Source organism: Phaethon lepturus, unplaced genomic scaffold, assembly GCF_000687285.1.
Source record: "Phaethon lepturus isolate BGI_N335 unplaced genomic scaffold, ASM68728v1 scaffold1966, whole genome shotgun sequence".
In the NCBI taxonomy this organism is placed as follows: Eukaryota; Metazoa; Chordata; class Aves; order Phaethontiformes; family Phaethontidae; genus Phaethon; species Phaethon lepturus.
Genome location: NW_010548136.1, coordinates 31,062 through 44,864, shown reverse-complemented (window position 1 = coordinate 44,864; position 13,803 = coordinate 31,062). Strand labels below are relative to the sequence as shown.

Genomic DNA, 13,803 nt, shown 5'->3' with positions numbered 1-13,803 from the left:
ATGGAGCAGGACCAGAGGAAAGGTATCGCTTGATTTCTTATGTAGAGGATTTGTTAGAAGACCCATATTTAATTCTTGACTTTGCCATTGCTGACCCATTGCAATATCTTAAGCAAAGCACAAATGAATTCCTCTTCCCTAATATTAGCTGTTTATAGCTACATACTCAATGGTGAGAAATAGGACCCTTCAGACAATTCCACCACTGGACACTGCTCTAAAATTACTCTTCTCTTCCGATTGACCACACTATGCCATCAGTTACCCAGCATACAGCTGACAGCTTTCTGTTCACTAGTTTGAAGTGAGATGAATTCCCACCTTTAGCCTTTATTGGCTTTGACTGTCCTTCTGTTAAACAGAGATAACTTAAGATGCTTTACCTCCCATACAGTGCACTGTAGTGTCCAGCTACCAGGCCCCGATGTGGTGCCAGGTGCTACTGTTTGTGAAGGGAAAATAAAAAAGCCATGTAACAAGAATGGAAATTTTTAATGCCATGTAGAGGTAACTTCAGAACTCACTGATGTCAAATTTTGGTGATACCCACAATTCAGTGAGTATTGAAAAGGATTTGAGACTTTGATTTCTCTTAACATATTGAAAGGTTGGGGTTTTTTTAATGTTAGCCTTCAGGATAGTTGGAATGACATATCTGAGTCATACCAGCGGTCTAACAATGACAGGTAGTAATCACCTACAGAAGAGGATGCAACAGGACAGAACAAGAGAAATCTAGTGCTTCAAGAGAAATATAGAACTCTTTGAGGTTCTGCCAGTCTGTGTCTGGATCCTGAGACAGCATCCTTTGCTAAAGGTTCCTGATGGATCTTTCCTACCCAAAATTCATGTAGTCACTTTTTGAACTCACATTAAGTTTAGCATCCACAATTTTTATCAGCAAGAAACACAATTTATGTGAAGAGTATCTTATTTTGGACATTTTGAATCTGACATCTGATCATTTCATTCAATTTTCCCTAATTTATCTATGAAAGACAGAAAATTAAAATTCCCTATTTCCTTCCACATACCAGTCATGAGTTCAGATCTCTGTCATACCTCTCTGTCCCCACAGTTTATCATTTCTCTGACCTGAAAATCATAGTCTGTTTAGCTATCCTTGATCATGTGTTCATGTTGGAATAGTGTTACTGCCCCAGGTAACTGTGAATAGTGCAGGATTTTCCAGAGCAGCAAAATCCATCCAACGGTGCATATCTTTGAGAACTATTTGGGTGAAATTAAAAGGGGGAAAATACCCCATAGTGCTGCTGAAGAGGGTGAACATACAGGTTTTAAGATTATTAAAGGGTTGAGACTTTCTGCCAGTGCTTGGCCAAGAAGACTAAACACAGCCAACACCAAGAACAGGACAAGGAAACCTGATTGCAAAAGTCTACCTGTGGTTCTACCACTGGCTAACTTTGTAGTTGTAACAACTCTTGAAGTTGTGACTCATTGAATTTCTGTATGCCTTAATTTTCCTGACTGTTATTCAAGAAGTAACAAGATTTCTTTCCCTCACAAGTACATCCTGAGCATCTTGGACCTGAAAACGTGTAACAGCTAGTAAAGACCACATGCAATTTTACATGACTTGGAGCATGGGAATGACACCAGGCAGTGTGAATAACATTCTATTTAGTTCTTTCATCCTGCCCATGGATGGGCACGCCAAAGCAGCCAAAATAAAGATGGGAAGAGAGTATGTTGCTTCCCAGAACACAGACAAATGCATGACACTTACCTTCCATCCACAGGGCTCGGAGGTTTCTTGTGCCTTGTTTTGTCATCACTGCTATGTTTCTTTTCTTTCCCTGTGACCTCCCCATAATAAGTCTTGTTGCCGATGCTCCTGGAGAGACCAGAGATGTCAGCATGACCACTCTGCACCCATATACAGTGACAGCTGTACAGCTTGCTGTGGAAGGGTTCACAGACTATGCATATGTGAATAGGCTAAGTGTGATGCTGGTGTAATTCTCCTACAGTCCACTCCAGTCACTGAGACAGAAGCCGACTTATAAGTTCCCTGGCTGACTACAGCAGCAGAGTGCATTTTAGTCCAGGAGTTTACCGCTCTAAAATGCCAGTTCAGTAGGTAACCTCCAAAGCATAAGGATGCAAACCAAAAAGCAAAGCAATTTCCAAGAATCCCAACAAGCGCTTTTTTTGGTCTGGTCTCAGATCCACCACCATCTGTGTCAATATACATGGCAACATTCAGCATGACTGCTCTCAGTCAGCTGCCTCCCTAACTAAAATGCTTCTCCTTGGGAATGAGTTACAGGGCTATGGACTGCATAAGGAAACAGCCCTTAACATACATTTTGGTTGTCCAATGGCAAAAGACTGGTTTTCCTCCTATTCATCCCAAATGGAAGTCTTTCTAGAAGAGCTGGTCCCCTATCTTCTATGGTCAGGTCTGAAGTTGTGGCCCCAAGGTGGATCTGAGCATGACCAAACCAAACACATTTTTTAAACTAAGAGCTTAATTTATTCCTGAGTGAGTCGTTCCAGTACGAGCTTGGTTGCTCTCTACTTGCTCTATTATCCACACAGATTGACAAGCACCTCCAGCAGCAAGTCAACCTATCTGCTAGCTGGAGTTGACTTTTCTCCTCCATTGACAGTATGGAGGACCTGAAACAACAAGAAGCTTCTTAGGCACCACAGGCAGTTAGGTGTGATAACTTATCGTGTACCAGTGTTGCTGAAATTTTAACTGGAAAGGTTTCCGAGGGCTAGAACAGATTTTACGGTCCAAATCAGAGAGAGAGGAGGAGAAGGAAGTTGTTAAAAAGCAGTCGGATGGTAAATAGAAGAATGTTCTTCCCCGTGTGCACTGAGGACTTGAATCTTAGTATCCTGTAATCCAAGGACATGCTCTGTGCTTTGGGGCCAGTCTAGGATGGAGTATATCATGTGTGTGGTTTTATGTTTCCCAAAGAAATGCAAAAAAGCCTTGATACAGTGCTACTGCAGATTAGCCAGTTTTTGAAATTTCAGAGAGCTATGTGTGGGATGGGAGAACCATTGTCCACCCAGCTGCCAGCATTACTTACTTACGTACATGGTAAAGTTGGAGATGAAGGCTGCAGCTGGGATCTGCATCTCAAACACACCTTCTCGTGCCTCAGATCCGCTGTTCACCATTGTGCATGACACCGTGGTGAAAGCATACCGAGAAATGATTGTGGATTTCACAGTGAATTCAGACATCCGAGGCCTCGTTTCCTGTAGGTATGAGAAGGTTACCTATTAACACTGACAGCTAGATAATTCACCCCTTCAGTGTTTCAACGGCTTTGATACTCAATATGCGCAAGCAAATTATCACCTTATGAGTGTTAGACTCCCCTGTGAAAAACAGTCAAGAGCAGGCAAGGTGGGCTTGCCCTCAAAATTTCAGGTAAGCTGCAAAAGGTGAATCAGGAACATGGCACTGCCTTTGTTCACTCACAAGAGCAAAGGCCACAGTCATTCTCCAATGGTTGGGAGGAGTCTGGGAGAGATGAAAGCTCTGATTATGCCAGCTTTTATGTTGTAAAACACGCTGACAAAATCCACCTGTATCGAAAATTGCAGCTTTCAACTCTGAACATGTGAGAGGATCAGGATTAGCCCATTATGGACTGAGAAGAGAAGCCCAAAATATGTCACCATAGGGTCCAGAACTGATGTCGGAGACACTGCCCTGTAGACTGTGCACAAGAGCAGATGTAAGACGTCTTGAAAGGCTGAGATCACTGTGTATGAAGCAGCATCTATAAATCCATACAATCAGATCTGTAAGTTATGTGAACAGAAAAACTGCTGTAAATGGAGTAGGTTGAGTCCTGCTCTGCTGAGAATCCATCCTGGAGGTCTCAGCCAATGGACAGAAGAGGCTTAATAAGAAACACTGACACTGTGACGTCTTGGGCAAAATATTTTAAGCCTTTTAGTCCACGCTGGATTCCTCCCAGCAGAGAAGCAGTAGAGACTGCAACGAGTGACACATGATGTAGCAATGGAAGCTGAAAGCCAATTTCTGCTTCTTGGGAATGTGTTTTTGTGCATAAGTCCTGGGTTGGAGCATTCCTCCAGTCTAATGTGATTTTTTGACAGCAACATCTCCATGGAGTTCAACAGATTTCTTCCTGGAAGATTTCAGTGTATTTAACCATAAGCAGTCCATGTAAAAAAAATGTCTGTACGTTGCCTTAAACAGTCAAAGGCCGAGCCCTCAAAAGCAGAAGGAAGCTGAAGAGTAAAATACATTGCAAATACAGAGCAACTTCACTAAGCCAAATAAACTGGGACTCCTCCCATTGAGGCAGATAAAAAGTCACAGCCACATAAGACTTGTGAAGACAAGAACATGCTCTTCAGCTGCACTTCCAGGCGTTTTTTTCTGAACAAAAATAATTTTGACAAATAGCTTAACAAAGGGAGCAAATGGTTGTATGAGTAAGTATGAAACAGGATCATTTCTGCAGTAGCTGATGGCATCAGAAGCAGTAATACGTGAGCATCCAAATAACCAAGATGCTGGGCTAGCGAATTCCAAGCAAACAGAAGAATGAGGATCCGTCTTGTAGTGTGGGGCCCAAAACTAAACACAGGATTCGAGGTGCAGCCTCACCAGTGCCAAGTACAGGGGGACAATCATTTCCCCACTCCTACTGGCCACACTATTTCTGATACAGGCCAGGGTTCTATTGGCCTTCTTGGCCACCTGGGCACACTGCCGGCCTCATATTCAGCCGGCTGTTGACCAACATCCCCAGGTCCTTTTCTGCTGGGCAGCTCTCCAGCCACCTCTCCCCAAGCCTGGAGAGTTGCATGGGGTTGTTGTGACCCAAGTGCAGGACTTGGCACTTGGCCGTGTTTAACCTTATACAGTTGGCCTTGGCACATCGATCCAGCCTGTCCAGATCCCTCTGCAGAGTCCTCCTACTTTCCAGCAGATCAACACTCCCACCCAACTTGGTGTCATCTGCAAACTTACTGAGGGTGTACTCAATCCCCTCATCCAGATCTTTGAAAAAGATACTAAATGCAACTGGCCCAAATTCTGAACCCTGGGGAACACCACTTGTGACTGGCTGCCAACTGGATTGAACTCCGTTCACCACTACCCTTTGGGCACGGACATCCAACCAGTTTTTTACCCACCAAAGAGTACCCCCATCCAAGCCATGAGTAGTCAGTTTCTCCAGGAGAATGCTGTGGGAAATGGTGCCAAAGGCTTTACTAAAGTCCAGGTAGACAACATCCACAACCTTTCACTCATCCACTAAGCAGGTCATCTTGTCTTAGAAGGAGATCAGGTTAGTCAAGCAGGACTTGCTTTTCATAAACCCATGCTGACTGGGCCTGATCACCTGGTTATCCAGTACATGCTGCATGATGGCACTCAAGATGATCTGCTCCATAACCTTCCCAGCACTGAGGTCAGACTAACAGGCCTGTAGTTCCCTGGATCCTCCTTCTGGCCCTTTTTGTAAATGAGCATCACATATGCTTGCTTCCAGTCAACTGGGATCTCCCTGTTTAGCCAGGACTGCTGATAAATTATTGAAAGTGACTTGGTGAGCTCTTCCTCCAGCTCCCTCAGTACCCTTGGGTGGATCCCATCCAGCCCCATAGACTTGTGTGTGTCTAAGTGGTGCAGCAGGTCACTGACTATCTCCCCTTGTATTTCAGACAGCTCAGTGAGATGGATCTAGACTAGAACACATCTGCTCAAATCTAATGTCCCCCCATTAGGTCACTAGTAGCTTTTACTCAATTGCTGATGATTAGAACTAGATCCTGCTATTCTTAGGACTTTCCCTGAACATAGGCATGGCTTTCCAGTCTCATTATCCTCAAGGTGGAGTGGATGGAAAGTTCTGATTGGAACTAGTGTTGTAGGCACATTTCCAGATATAATGAACTGGTGTTTCATTCAGTCTTCCATACCATTGATGGCCTGTGGCATAGCAAGAGATATGGAGGATTTAATAGCAGAAGTAAAAGAAAGAATCTGAAACTACAGCAAATTATTTGGTTTGAGATGTCCTGCATCCACTCCCATGCTCTGCATTTTCTCATAAGCTGTGGGTTCAAACCTCATTGACACCTCAACAGCAAAACAGGATCAAACCCCTTGCCTTTTACTTGAGACAGATACAAAGTGACTCTGCAGTGACAGATCTGACTCTGAGTTTAACAACACCACAAATGCAGCGATGGATTAATCTGAAATCAGAAAGCCTTTAGAATATGACAGAGGATATGGACTTACTCCTGTTATGAAAAGAATATGAGAATGGTCGTATTGGTCATATTGGGTGAGAACAAAAGCAATTCCAACCCTATAGCTTATCACTGGTAAAGATCAATAGTACATGCTTAGAGAAGAGTATAAATATATATATTTTATATATATATATATCAGTCCAACCTACACTGATACTACCCAGAAATATTCTCTGTTTCTAGTAATTTGTGGCTGAAGGAATTCCTGAAGCAAGGGTGGTATTTTTGTGCTCAGTAAACCTCTGTGGATTTTTCTTGTGTGACTTTGCACAGCTGCTTTTTGAATCCAAAGTTTTCAGCATCTGCAACATCTTGTAGCAAGGAGTTCCACAGCTTAATGATCTTTTATATGAAGAACCACATCACTTAAGTTTTTTTGCTAAATCTACTATTTGCTGGTTTCAACTTATCTCTGTCATATCTCTGTCTCACTGAACAAGCTCCAGCTCTGATATCCTCAGAGGCTAAGGAATGGCAAAAACAAATGAAAAAAAGACATTCAACACCTCTTCCTGGTGGTTAGGAGTTGCTGCTGGAGAAAGCAAACACTGAACAAGGGCATCACATACAACTGTGGATGAAAGAACTGATTCATCTTCCCATCCCTGGAAGGGATCTGCCATTCCTTGCATATAGAAAATATAAATGGTGGGAGGCAGAGGCAGTTTCCAAACAGGTTGCTAGATCGGGCTTGGCAGGCAGCCCAAGTTCCAGTCTGCGATTCTTGTGTGTTCGCTGGAGCTCTTGCACAACCCATTAGTGCCTGATGCTCTGACTTACAGCTGCGCAAATGCCTGTTTGTTTTCTCCACTTTTTATTAAGGCCTTCAGAAGAGGAGAGGCAGCATGAAGGAAAAAGAAAACAAACCATTTGTTTAATATTATTATTACTGTGATTTATTATCCTTATTAAAAATAAAGCTAGGGAATGCCAAGGCGGCAGATTAGCACACTGCTATGAGGCAGGTTGGCTGGATGCTTTAGGAAGGTGTCCTGGTGATTATGATGAACTGGGAGCTGAAACTTTCTTGCCAAACAAATTATTTTATGCTTGTTTACATCAAATGCTTGGAAAGACAGAAGAGAGCTGAAGATCAATGAAATATGCTCCATGTTTTTGCCTTTGTCAGTTGCTTTCATCAAAACAAATTGACCGTATCTCAGATTAGAAGTAATAAACTGGTAATAAGACTGAGAATTGCTCTCCTGTAGGCTGCTGATTCAAATCTGTCAAAGATCAAAGGGATCAGAAGTTATTAACATATGATGGTTGCTCAGTGTGTGAAATGAGTTCCTCCAGTTGTCAACTGGAAAGCCCCCATACCTCAGAAAATCCAGAAAAACAACTGGCCGTGAACAGCAATTTCACTGGCTGCCTTTTTAGCCAAAGATTTTATCTAAGCCGTGTAACTCTCAGCACAGAAATACAGCCAGACCTCACAGATTTGCTGTACAACTCACAATTGCAGGTAAACAACTTAAAGCTTAGGTTCCCATGCCGAAAGAAGGATATTGGCTTCCTTGTTTTATTCTTTTCTTCAGTAAATTTTGGTCTCTGCATCAACAGAGAACAACAGAGATCTTCACATTTCAAAGCAAACACTCCCTTTTCCTTCAAATTCAATGAGATTTCATCAGGCTTATGTGCACTGCATGGTTGAGGTTTGCAACACTGGGTGTTCTCTCTCCAAATCTGAGGCTGAGAAGATGTATTGGGAAGTATTAGAAGAATCTGTACCTGTTGCGTTGATCAAAATGAAGATTTTTTTACCTAGAATCTCACCCTATCATCACTCACTGATATAGTTCATTCCTGGGCACAGGGATGCACACACACATACATACATACATAAAGCAAGTGTAATTCACATGAAGTGAAATAAAGACACAGTGTGATACATACCAGCCTCTGCAAAAATTTGGCCTGTCTTGGAACACGGCGTGCAACCTGCAAAGAGTTAAGGCAGTTAATAGAGCTTAGTCAACTTACAGAAGACATGTCACTTGTTTAAATCCAGACTCGGGTTTGTGTGACTGATGACCCATGGCCAGGTTCAACTGCTCCTCTGGTTAAAATTAAAACCTAAATCCCTTCTGTATTAACAGACTCATTGATCAAAGCTCAGCAGTGGAATGTGGATCTTGCAGGCAAGGAGGTACCGTGTGTTTTGCAAATGCTACTTGTCAAGAGACCGTCTATATGAAGACAGGAACCTCAGCTTTTAGCCCTAGCCCTGGATGCTATGTCTTGGCCCTGGAAGTGTATTCCCTTATAGCTTCCTATGGAGTCACACGAAGGCTCCGTGTCACTGTTTTTGCCCCATTGCATGGTACACGGCATATGATGAGAAGGGCTGCTACATGGTCCACAATGCTTGTCAAATGTCGTGCAAGACCCATCTACATCCTCAGGTGAGTAAAAGCCAAAGCCCATTCTCCAGTCCAGAAGTGGTCTACACTTGAGCAAGAGCACTCAGCACTCGTCATGGGTTACGAACATTGGGCAGGGAGAAGGCTGAGGGCACGACAAGCCTGTTCACCTGAGGCTGTCCTAAGATCAGCAGTGTGACTTCTTCAAGCTTGAACCGTGACCAGGTTAACAACTAGCACCCATGTGGTAGAGCTTAGCAAGTATACCTTTCCTGCTGCACGTGTGGACCTGCTCCGAGGGAGAATGTGTGTAAATTAATGTTACAGCTTCAGCTTTATTGATACCACCTCAACAGCAGATCTGTTGCCTAAAAACTTGCCACAGGTACTCCGGATTTATTGCACAGTGACAGAAAAGCACTAGTTATGTGCAAAAAGGGAATAAAGATATTTAAGCTCAGCCACAGAATTTATTATGAAACAAAGTGCTTCACCTATGACAACGCAATCGTACTCATTGTATCGCCCTTCACAACAACAACAACTCCTCTGACTTCTTCCCTGCACATGGTGTAAGTCTCAGCTTAGCAACATCTCCAAATCAAATCCCTCCCAAAACAGAGAGTACAAGTCTCTTGTCAATGAAGGAAGCCAAGTGACTTCTTAAAATGTTGGTGAAACTCCAGAGAGCAGAGGAATACAATGATTTTTTTTTTTTACCTGATTTGCCCTTTCTGTTGATTTACACTGAAATAACAGCACTCCTTGCCAAAGAGATGTTTTTATGTCTGTTTATATCATGCATTGCAAAGCTAAGGAAAGCCCAGTGGAGAAATTAAACAGTCTCCTCTGCTAGAATCCTTATTATTTCCTTCTTCATTATTTTATCCAACATCTTGCAAAATTAGAACCAAGGAAAAACAGCTGCCTCGGGAAATTCTCAATGGAGAGAGGAGAGGAGTGGAGAGGAGAGGAGAGGAGAGGAGAGGAGAGGAATTCTCTGCAGTGTAAGTTTTGGAAGAAACTTTCTGTCTGGGTATATTATCTCAGGCAAGTAAAGCCCCTCAGGAGGCTGCTGTGAGAGGCTGCAGAGTCTCCATCACTGTAGGTTCTTCAGAAGAAGCCAGAAAAATGTCTGTGAAGTTGATCCTGCTTGGAGCAGAGGCAGGGATGAACGATCAGTGATCCTCAGTACTATTTTTACTAAAGGATTGCCTGTTGGAAAAAATCCACCTGTCATCCTGTAGGGAATGGTCACACTAGTTTTTACTGACTAATTGGTGACACTGGAAATTGGTTACTGGTTTCATCTTCCCTCACCACACACCCATTTTGTTTACTTGCTGATTTGCATAAGGTGGCGTTGTATGACTTGGGTCCTTCAAAAGCCTTCTAAAGTCTTGAGGATAGCTAGTAGACATCAGTGAGTAGCTAAGGATCACCAGATAACAGTATTCTGTTTGTTAGGACTTCATGACTACTGCCAAAGCACTACTGCAGGGTTTATGATACTGATCAGTCCATCAAAGTTTTGAACCAGACAGATTCACTAACATCATCTAGTGAAACAATTTCCAAGTTCCCATCAACCTTTATCTTTAAGGCCTTCCGAAGTATTTATTAAAGCCCAACAATTGCTAGTAGTGACTCCATAGCTGCTGCCATCTGCTAGTCTTAGCATGGTATACAGAGAATAAGCTGGGCAGTAGCAACCCAACTACCTGTGAATAGCTGTCCAGAAGAACTACCTCTAGTGCAACGGTAATAACTAGCAATCTTGTCAACTACCTTCGCAGTCATTAATCATTGGATGAGCCAACAAGTAATCCACATTCATTGCAAATACAATGATCCTGCAAAGACCTGTGTCTGTATTTATCTTTGTGTAGGAAGATCCTTCCAGTTAAACACAGCCTTATATCCTCTCCAGAATTAGCTAAGAGATTTGCTTATAGGGAATGTAGTATGTTGTTCTAGGGAAGCACTTGACTCTTCTTAACCAGACTCATGTGTTCAGTGAGGATGGACAGATGTCCTCTTCTAGATCTGACTGTCCAGGGGTCTATAACACCACTATTATTTATACATCACTGCTTTTCTGTTGGAAGTTACTGCTGCCACTCATCCGCCAGCAACATAGTTCCTGTGAAAACACTCTTATTTGCCTCAAGCAAGATCAACCAGGTTATTTCAACACTGTGAGCCAGTTGCTCAAGCTTCACAACTGATTTTCCTCCTAAAGCAGATGGTGAGTGTTCCCAGATACCACTCCACTGGCAGAACAGTGGTGAAGATATTCTCTTCCACTTGGACAGATGGGTCTACAAGACAATGTTGGTTTGCAGCTGAATTCCCCAGGAAGGAATGTGTTCAGTGTAATCAGGATCAACAACAAAATTGCTGAGGTCCTCATACCAGAGAGAAATGGGCACTTCTGGAAAGAAATTCTTCCCATTCTAGCATGGGTAGGATGAGTAACTGAATGACCAACTCTGAGGTGGGTACAGATACATATGAGGGGTCTCACTCTTCCTGCTTATTGTACGGCAAAAGATGCCATATACAAGCATCTAGTGCCGTTTTAGACACGCTGGGGTATCCCACCTGACCTCCAGCAAGGCACAGATCTTCCATAGGTCCTGCATTGTATCTGCCAGTCCCACATGGGTATCTCAGGTACTACAGAGCCTCTCAGATCTGATCAAATTCAGGTAACTACTGATGCCCTAAGTGACCCAAAGTCACACATGATAGCTGGTATGGACCTGAAGGATGTGAACACAGATCTGAAGCTCAGTCTTTTAAATCACAGCCTCCCAAACCACCACCCAAACTCTCTTGCTAACTTGCAAAAAGTTCATTGCCTTTTCAGCCCTATTTCCCCAGAAAATCTAAGCCGCACAATGACACAATGTAACAGCCCTCACTTGCAGAATATAGTTTTTTTCTTTCCTGGTCAAGAAACATTTTACAAGCTGAAATTCATGTGGTGCGTTTCATCCAGCACGAGGTAAAAATCAAGTACAGTAAGACTGACACCATAGGCAGAAAAACTTTCCTCCGAGCCTGAAATACTCTGAATTACTCAGACTGGCGCACAGCCAGGACACTGCGTTAACTCCCTTGTCCCTGCGAAATGCCTCTTTAGCACAGCTCTCGGGATGCCGGCATTGAACCCATCCCTGGGCAGTAGCACCCAGCACAGGAGGGTGCCGGTGCTTTCCCAGCTTAGCACCTCCAACAGCTGCCTAGCTCGTTGGTAGCAGCCTCCCACTGAGCTGAGCTGCTGCTGCAGCCATGGGCATGCTGCAGGGATGGGTGCGATAAATGCGGGTTTAGTAGACTGCCCTGCATGCCAATACTGATGGTTAAGAGGGGACAAGCCAGCCCTGGCCACCAGATGCGCTCGAACGACAACCGCCTTAAAACCTACTTGCTCCATGATGCTGTAGTCTGCCATCAGCTTCTCTTCCAGGTACCTCGCCATCAGCTCCGAGTCGGGCTGCCCTGCCGAGGTGGAGAAGCCCCAGCAGAGCCACAGCCAAAGGATCATGGTGGAGGGGGAGCGCTGGCTGGGGCTCCCTGCCCCGAAGGTGAGAGGAAAGCCCTGCTGCCTGCAGCTGCTGCCTGTGCTGCCAGACAGGCTGCGAGGAGGCTGACAGGAGTCAAAATGACCCACCCTCTTCTCCTCCTTCCCAGCTTGGGACCGGCCCCTTTTCCACTCAGGGCGGCTCTCCGTGCTGCCAAGGGCTGCGGGGGATCCTTGCAGGGTTTCCATCCCGCAGCTACTCCCCTCAGCCGGGGGTCCCGTGGGCTGCTGGGCACAAGCCACCGCCATGCCCTCTCAACGCTGCCCTCAGCCCCATCTCACGTTGTGCAGCGGAGGGGGGTGGCACTGGGGGTCCCTGAGGTGTTGCCAACTGTCATTTTGGCACCAGCTGCACCCCATCCCCGTGGTGGCCCTCAGCAGGGGGGGAGGCTGAGGAGACATTTCCTCCACCTGGCTGGGTGCTGAGGTAGGGCCTAAGATGGCTGCTGTCACATGGCACCCGCCTGAGGGGCTGGTGCCCAGTGCCAGTGGGAGCTGGCAGGACATGCTGGGCTGCCGGGGTGTCTCCTCATGGGGTCAGCCATGGCGCTGGGCAGGCCTAACTGGCTTAGACTACAGTCCATCTCAAAAAGCACCCTCCTACCCACCCCCTTAGGGAGCACAATCCACGGACACACTTCAAGGCTGGGGCTTTACCAAGGAGTGTTAAAACCCTCCGGTTTCACCCTCTCTGAAGGGACACCTTCTCCTACTCCCCTGTCTGGAGAGCCCTGGTTTGTTTGCAGAAGCTGCCCCAGGGGCCCACCATCACAGAGCAGGGCAGGACTCCCTGCGCACCCTCGCCTTGGCAACCCGCTGGGCAGCCAGGTGCCTCCCTGCCAGGAAGACGACCAAGACCTGTACTTCTACCCCTCTCTCGTATCATCTGGGCTCTGTTTCTCAGCTGGGAAAACCGACGGTGAGCCTCCTGCTCTTCCCTCCGTTTCCCTGAGGCAGAGTCCTCTCCTCCCCAACCAGCCCCAGGACGAAGGCAGGCACTGCCTGGGCAGGCTGGGTCCCCACTGCTCAGCTGCCAGGGGCGTTCCCCCAGGCACGGCCATGCCAGCTGGCACAGACCAGCCATGTCTCATCTCCAGGCGTTCGGGAACTGGCATCTGCAGCACTCACCTAACCCCAAATCCGACGTATTTACTACATTTTTCTATGCCAGCAGTAACTTCTTAAATCCAGCAGACACAAATTTCCTCTCTTTTTGTTTGTGTTGGTTGTTTTTTTCGCGGGTGCTAGGTGCCGCACACACAAACCTGTCACAACCACTGTATTTTCTTTTTCCTTTCCAGCTGTGTGTCATCAGGGACTGAAGCTGTTTTGCTTCAGCTCCAGTCCATGGCAGTGACAGTCCAGTGAGTATCTCAATGTTTCTCCAGCTTTGCTAGGAAAGAATCATAGAATCATAGAATTTTGGAGTTGGCAGGGACATTTTAAGGTCGTGTAGTCCAACCCCCCTGCCATAAGCAGGGACATCTGCAACTAGATCAGGATGCTCAGAGCCCTGTCCAACCTGACCTGGGATGTTCCCAGGGATGGGGCATC

At 45.4% G+C, this 13,803-nt stretch overlaps 1 protein-coding gene across 1 annotated transcript in view; it reads right to left on the bottom strand.

The window, feature by feature from the left end:
- The window catches only part of LOC104622925 (inter-alpha-trypsin inhibitor heavy chain H5-like), a 50,449-nt gene extending 38,236 nt beyond the window's left edge, over positions 1-12,213 (bottom strand). The window contains 4 exon segments of the mRNA XM_010289852.1: positions 1,751-1,858; positions 3,077-3,240; positions 8,194-8,238; positions 12,094-12,213. Coding sequence (XP_010288154.1) covers positions 1,751-1,858; positions 3,077-3,240; positions 8,194-8,238; positions 12,094-12,213 — 437 coding nt within the window.
- Positions 12,214-13,803: the final 1,590 nt, after the last annotated feature.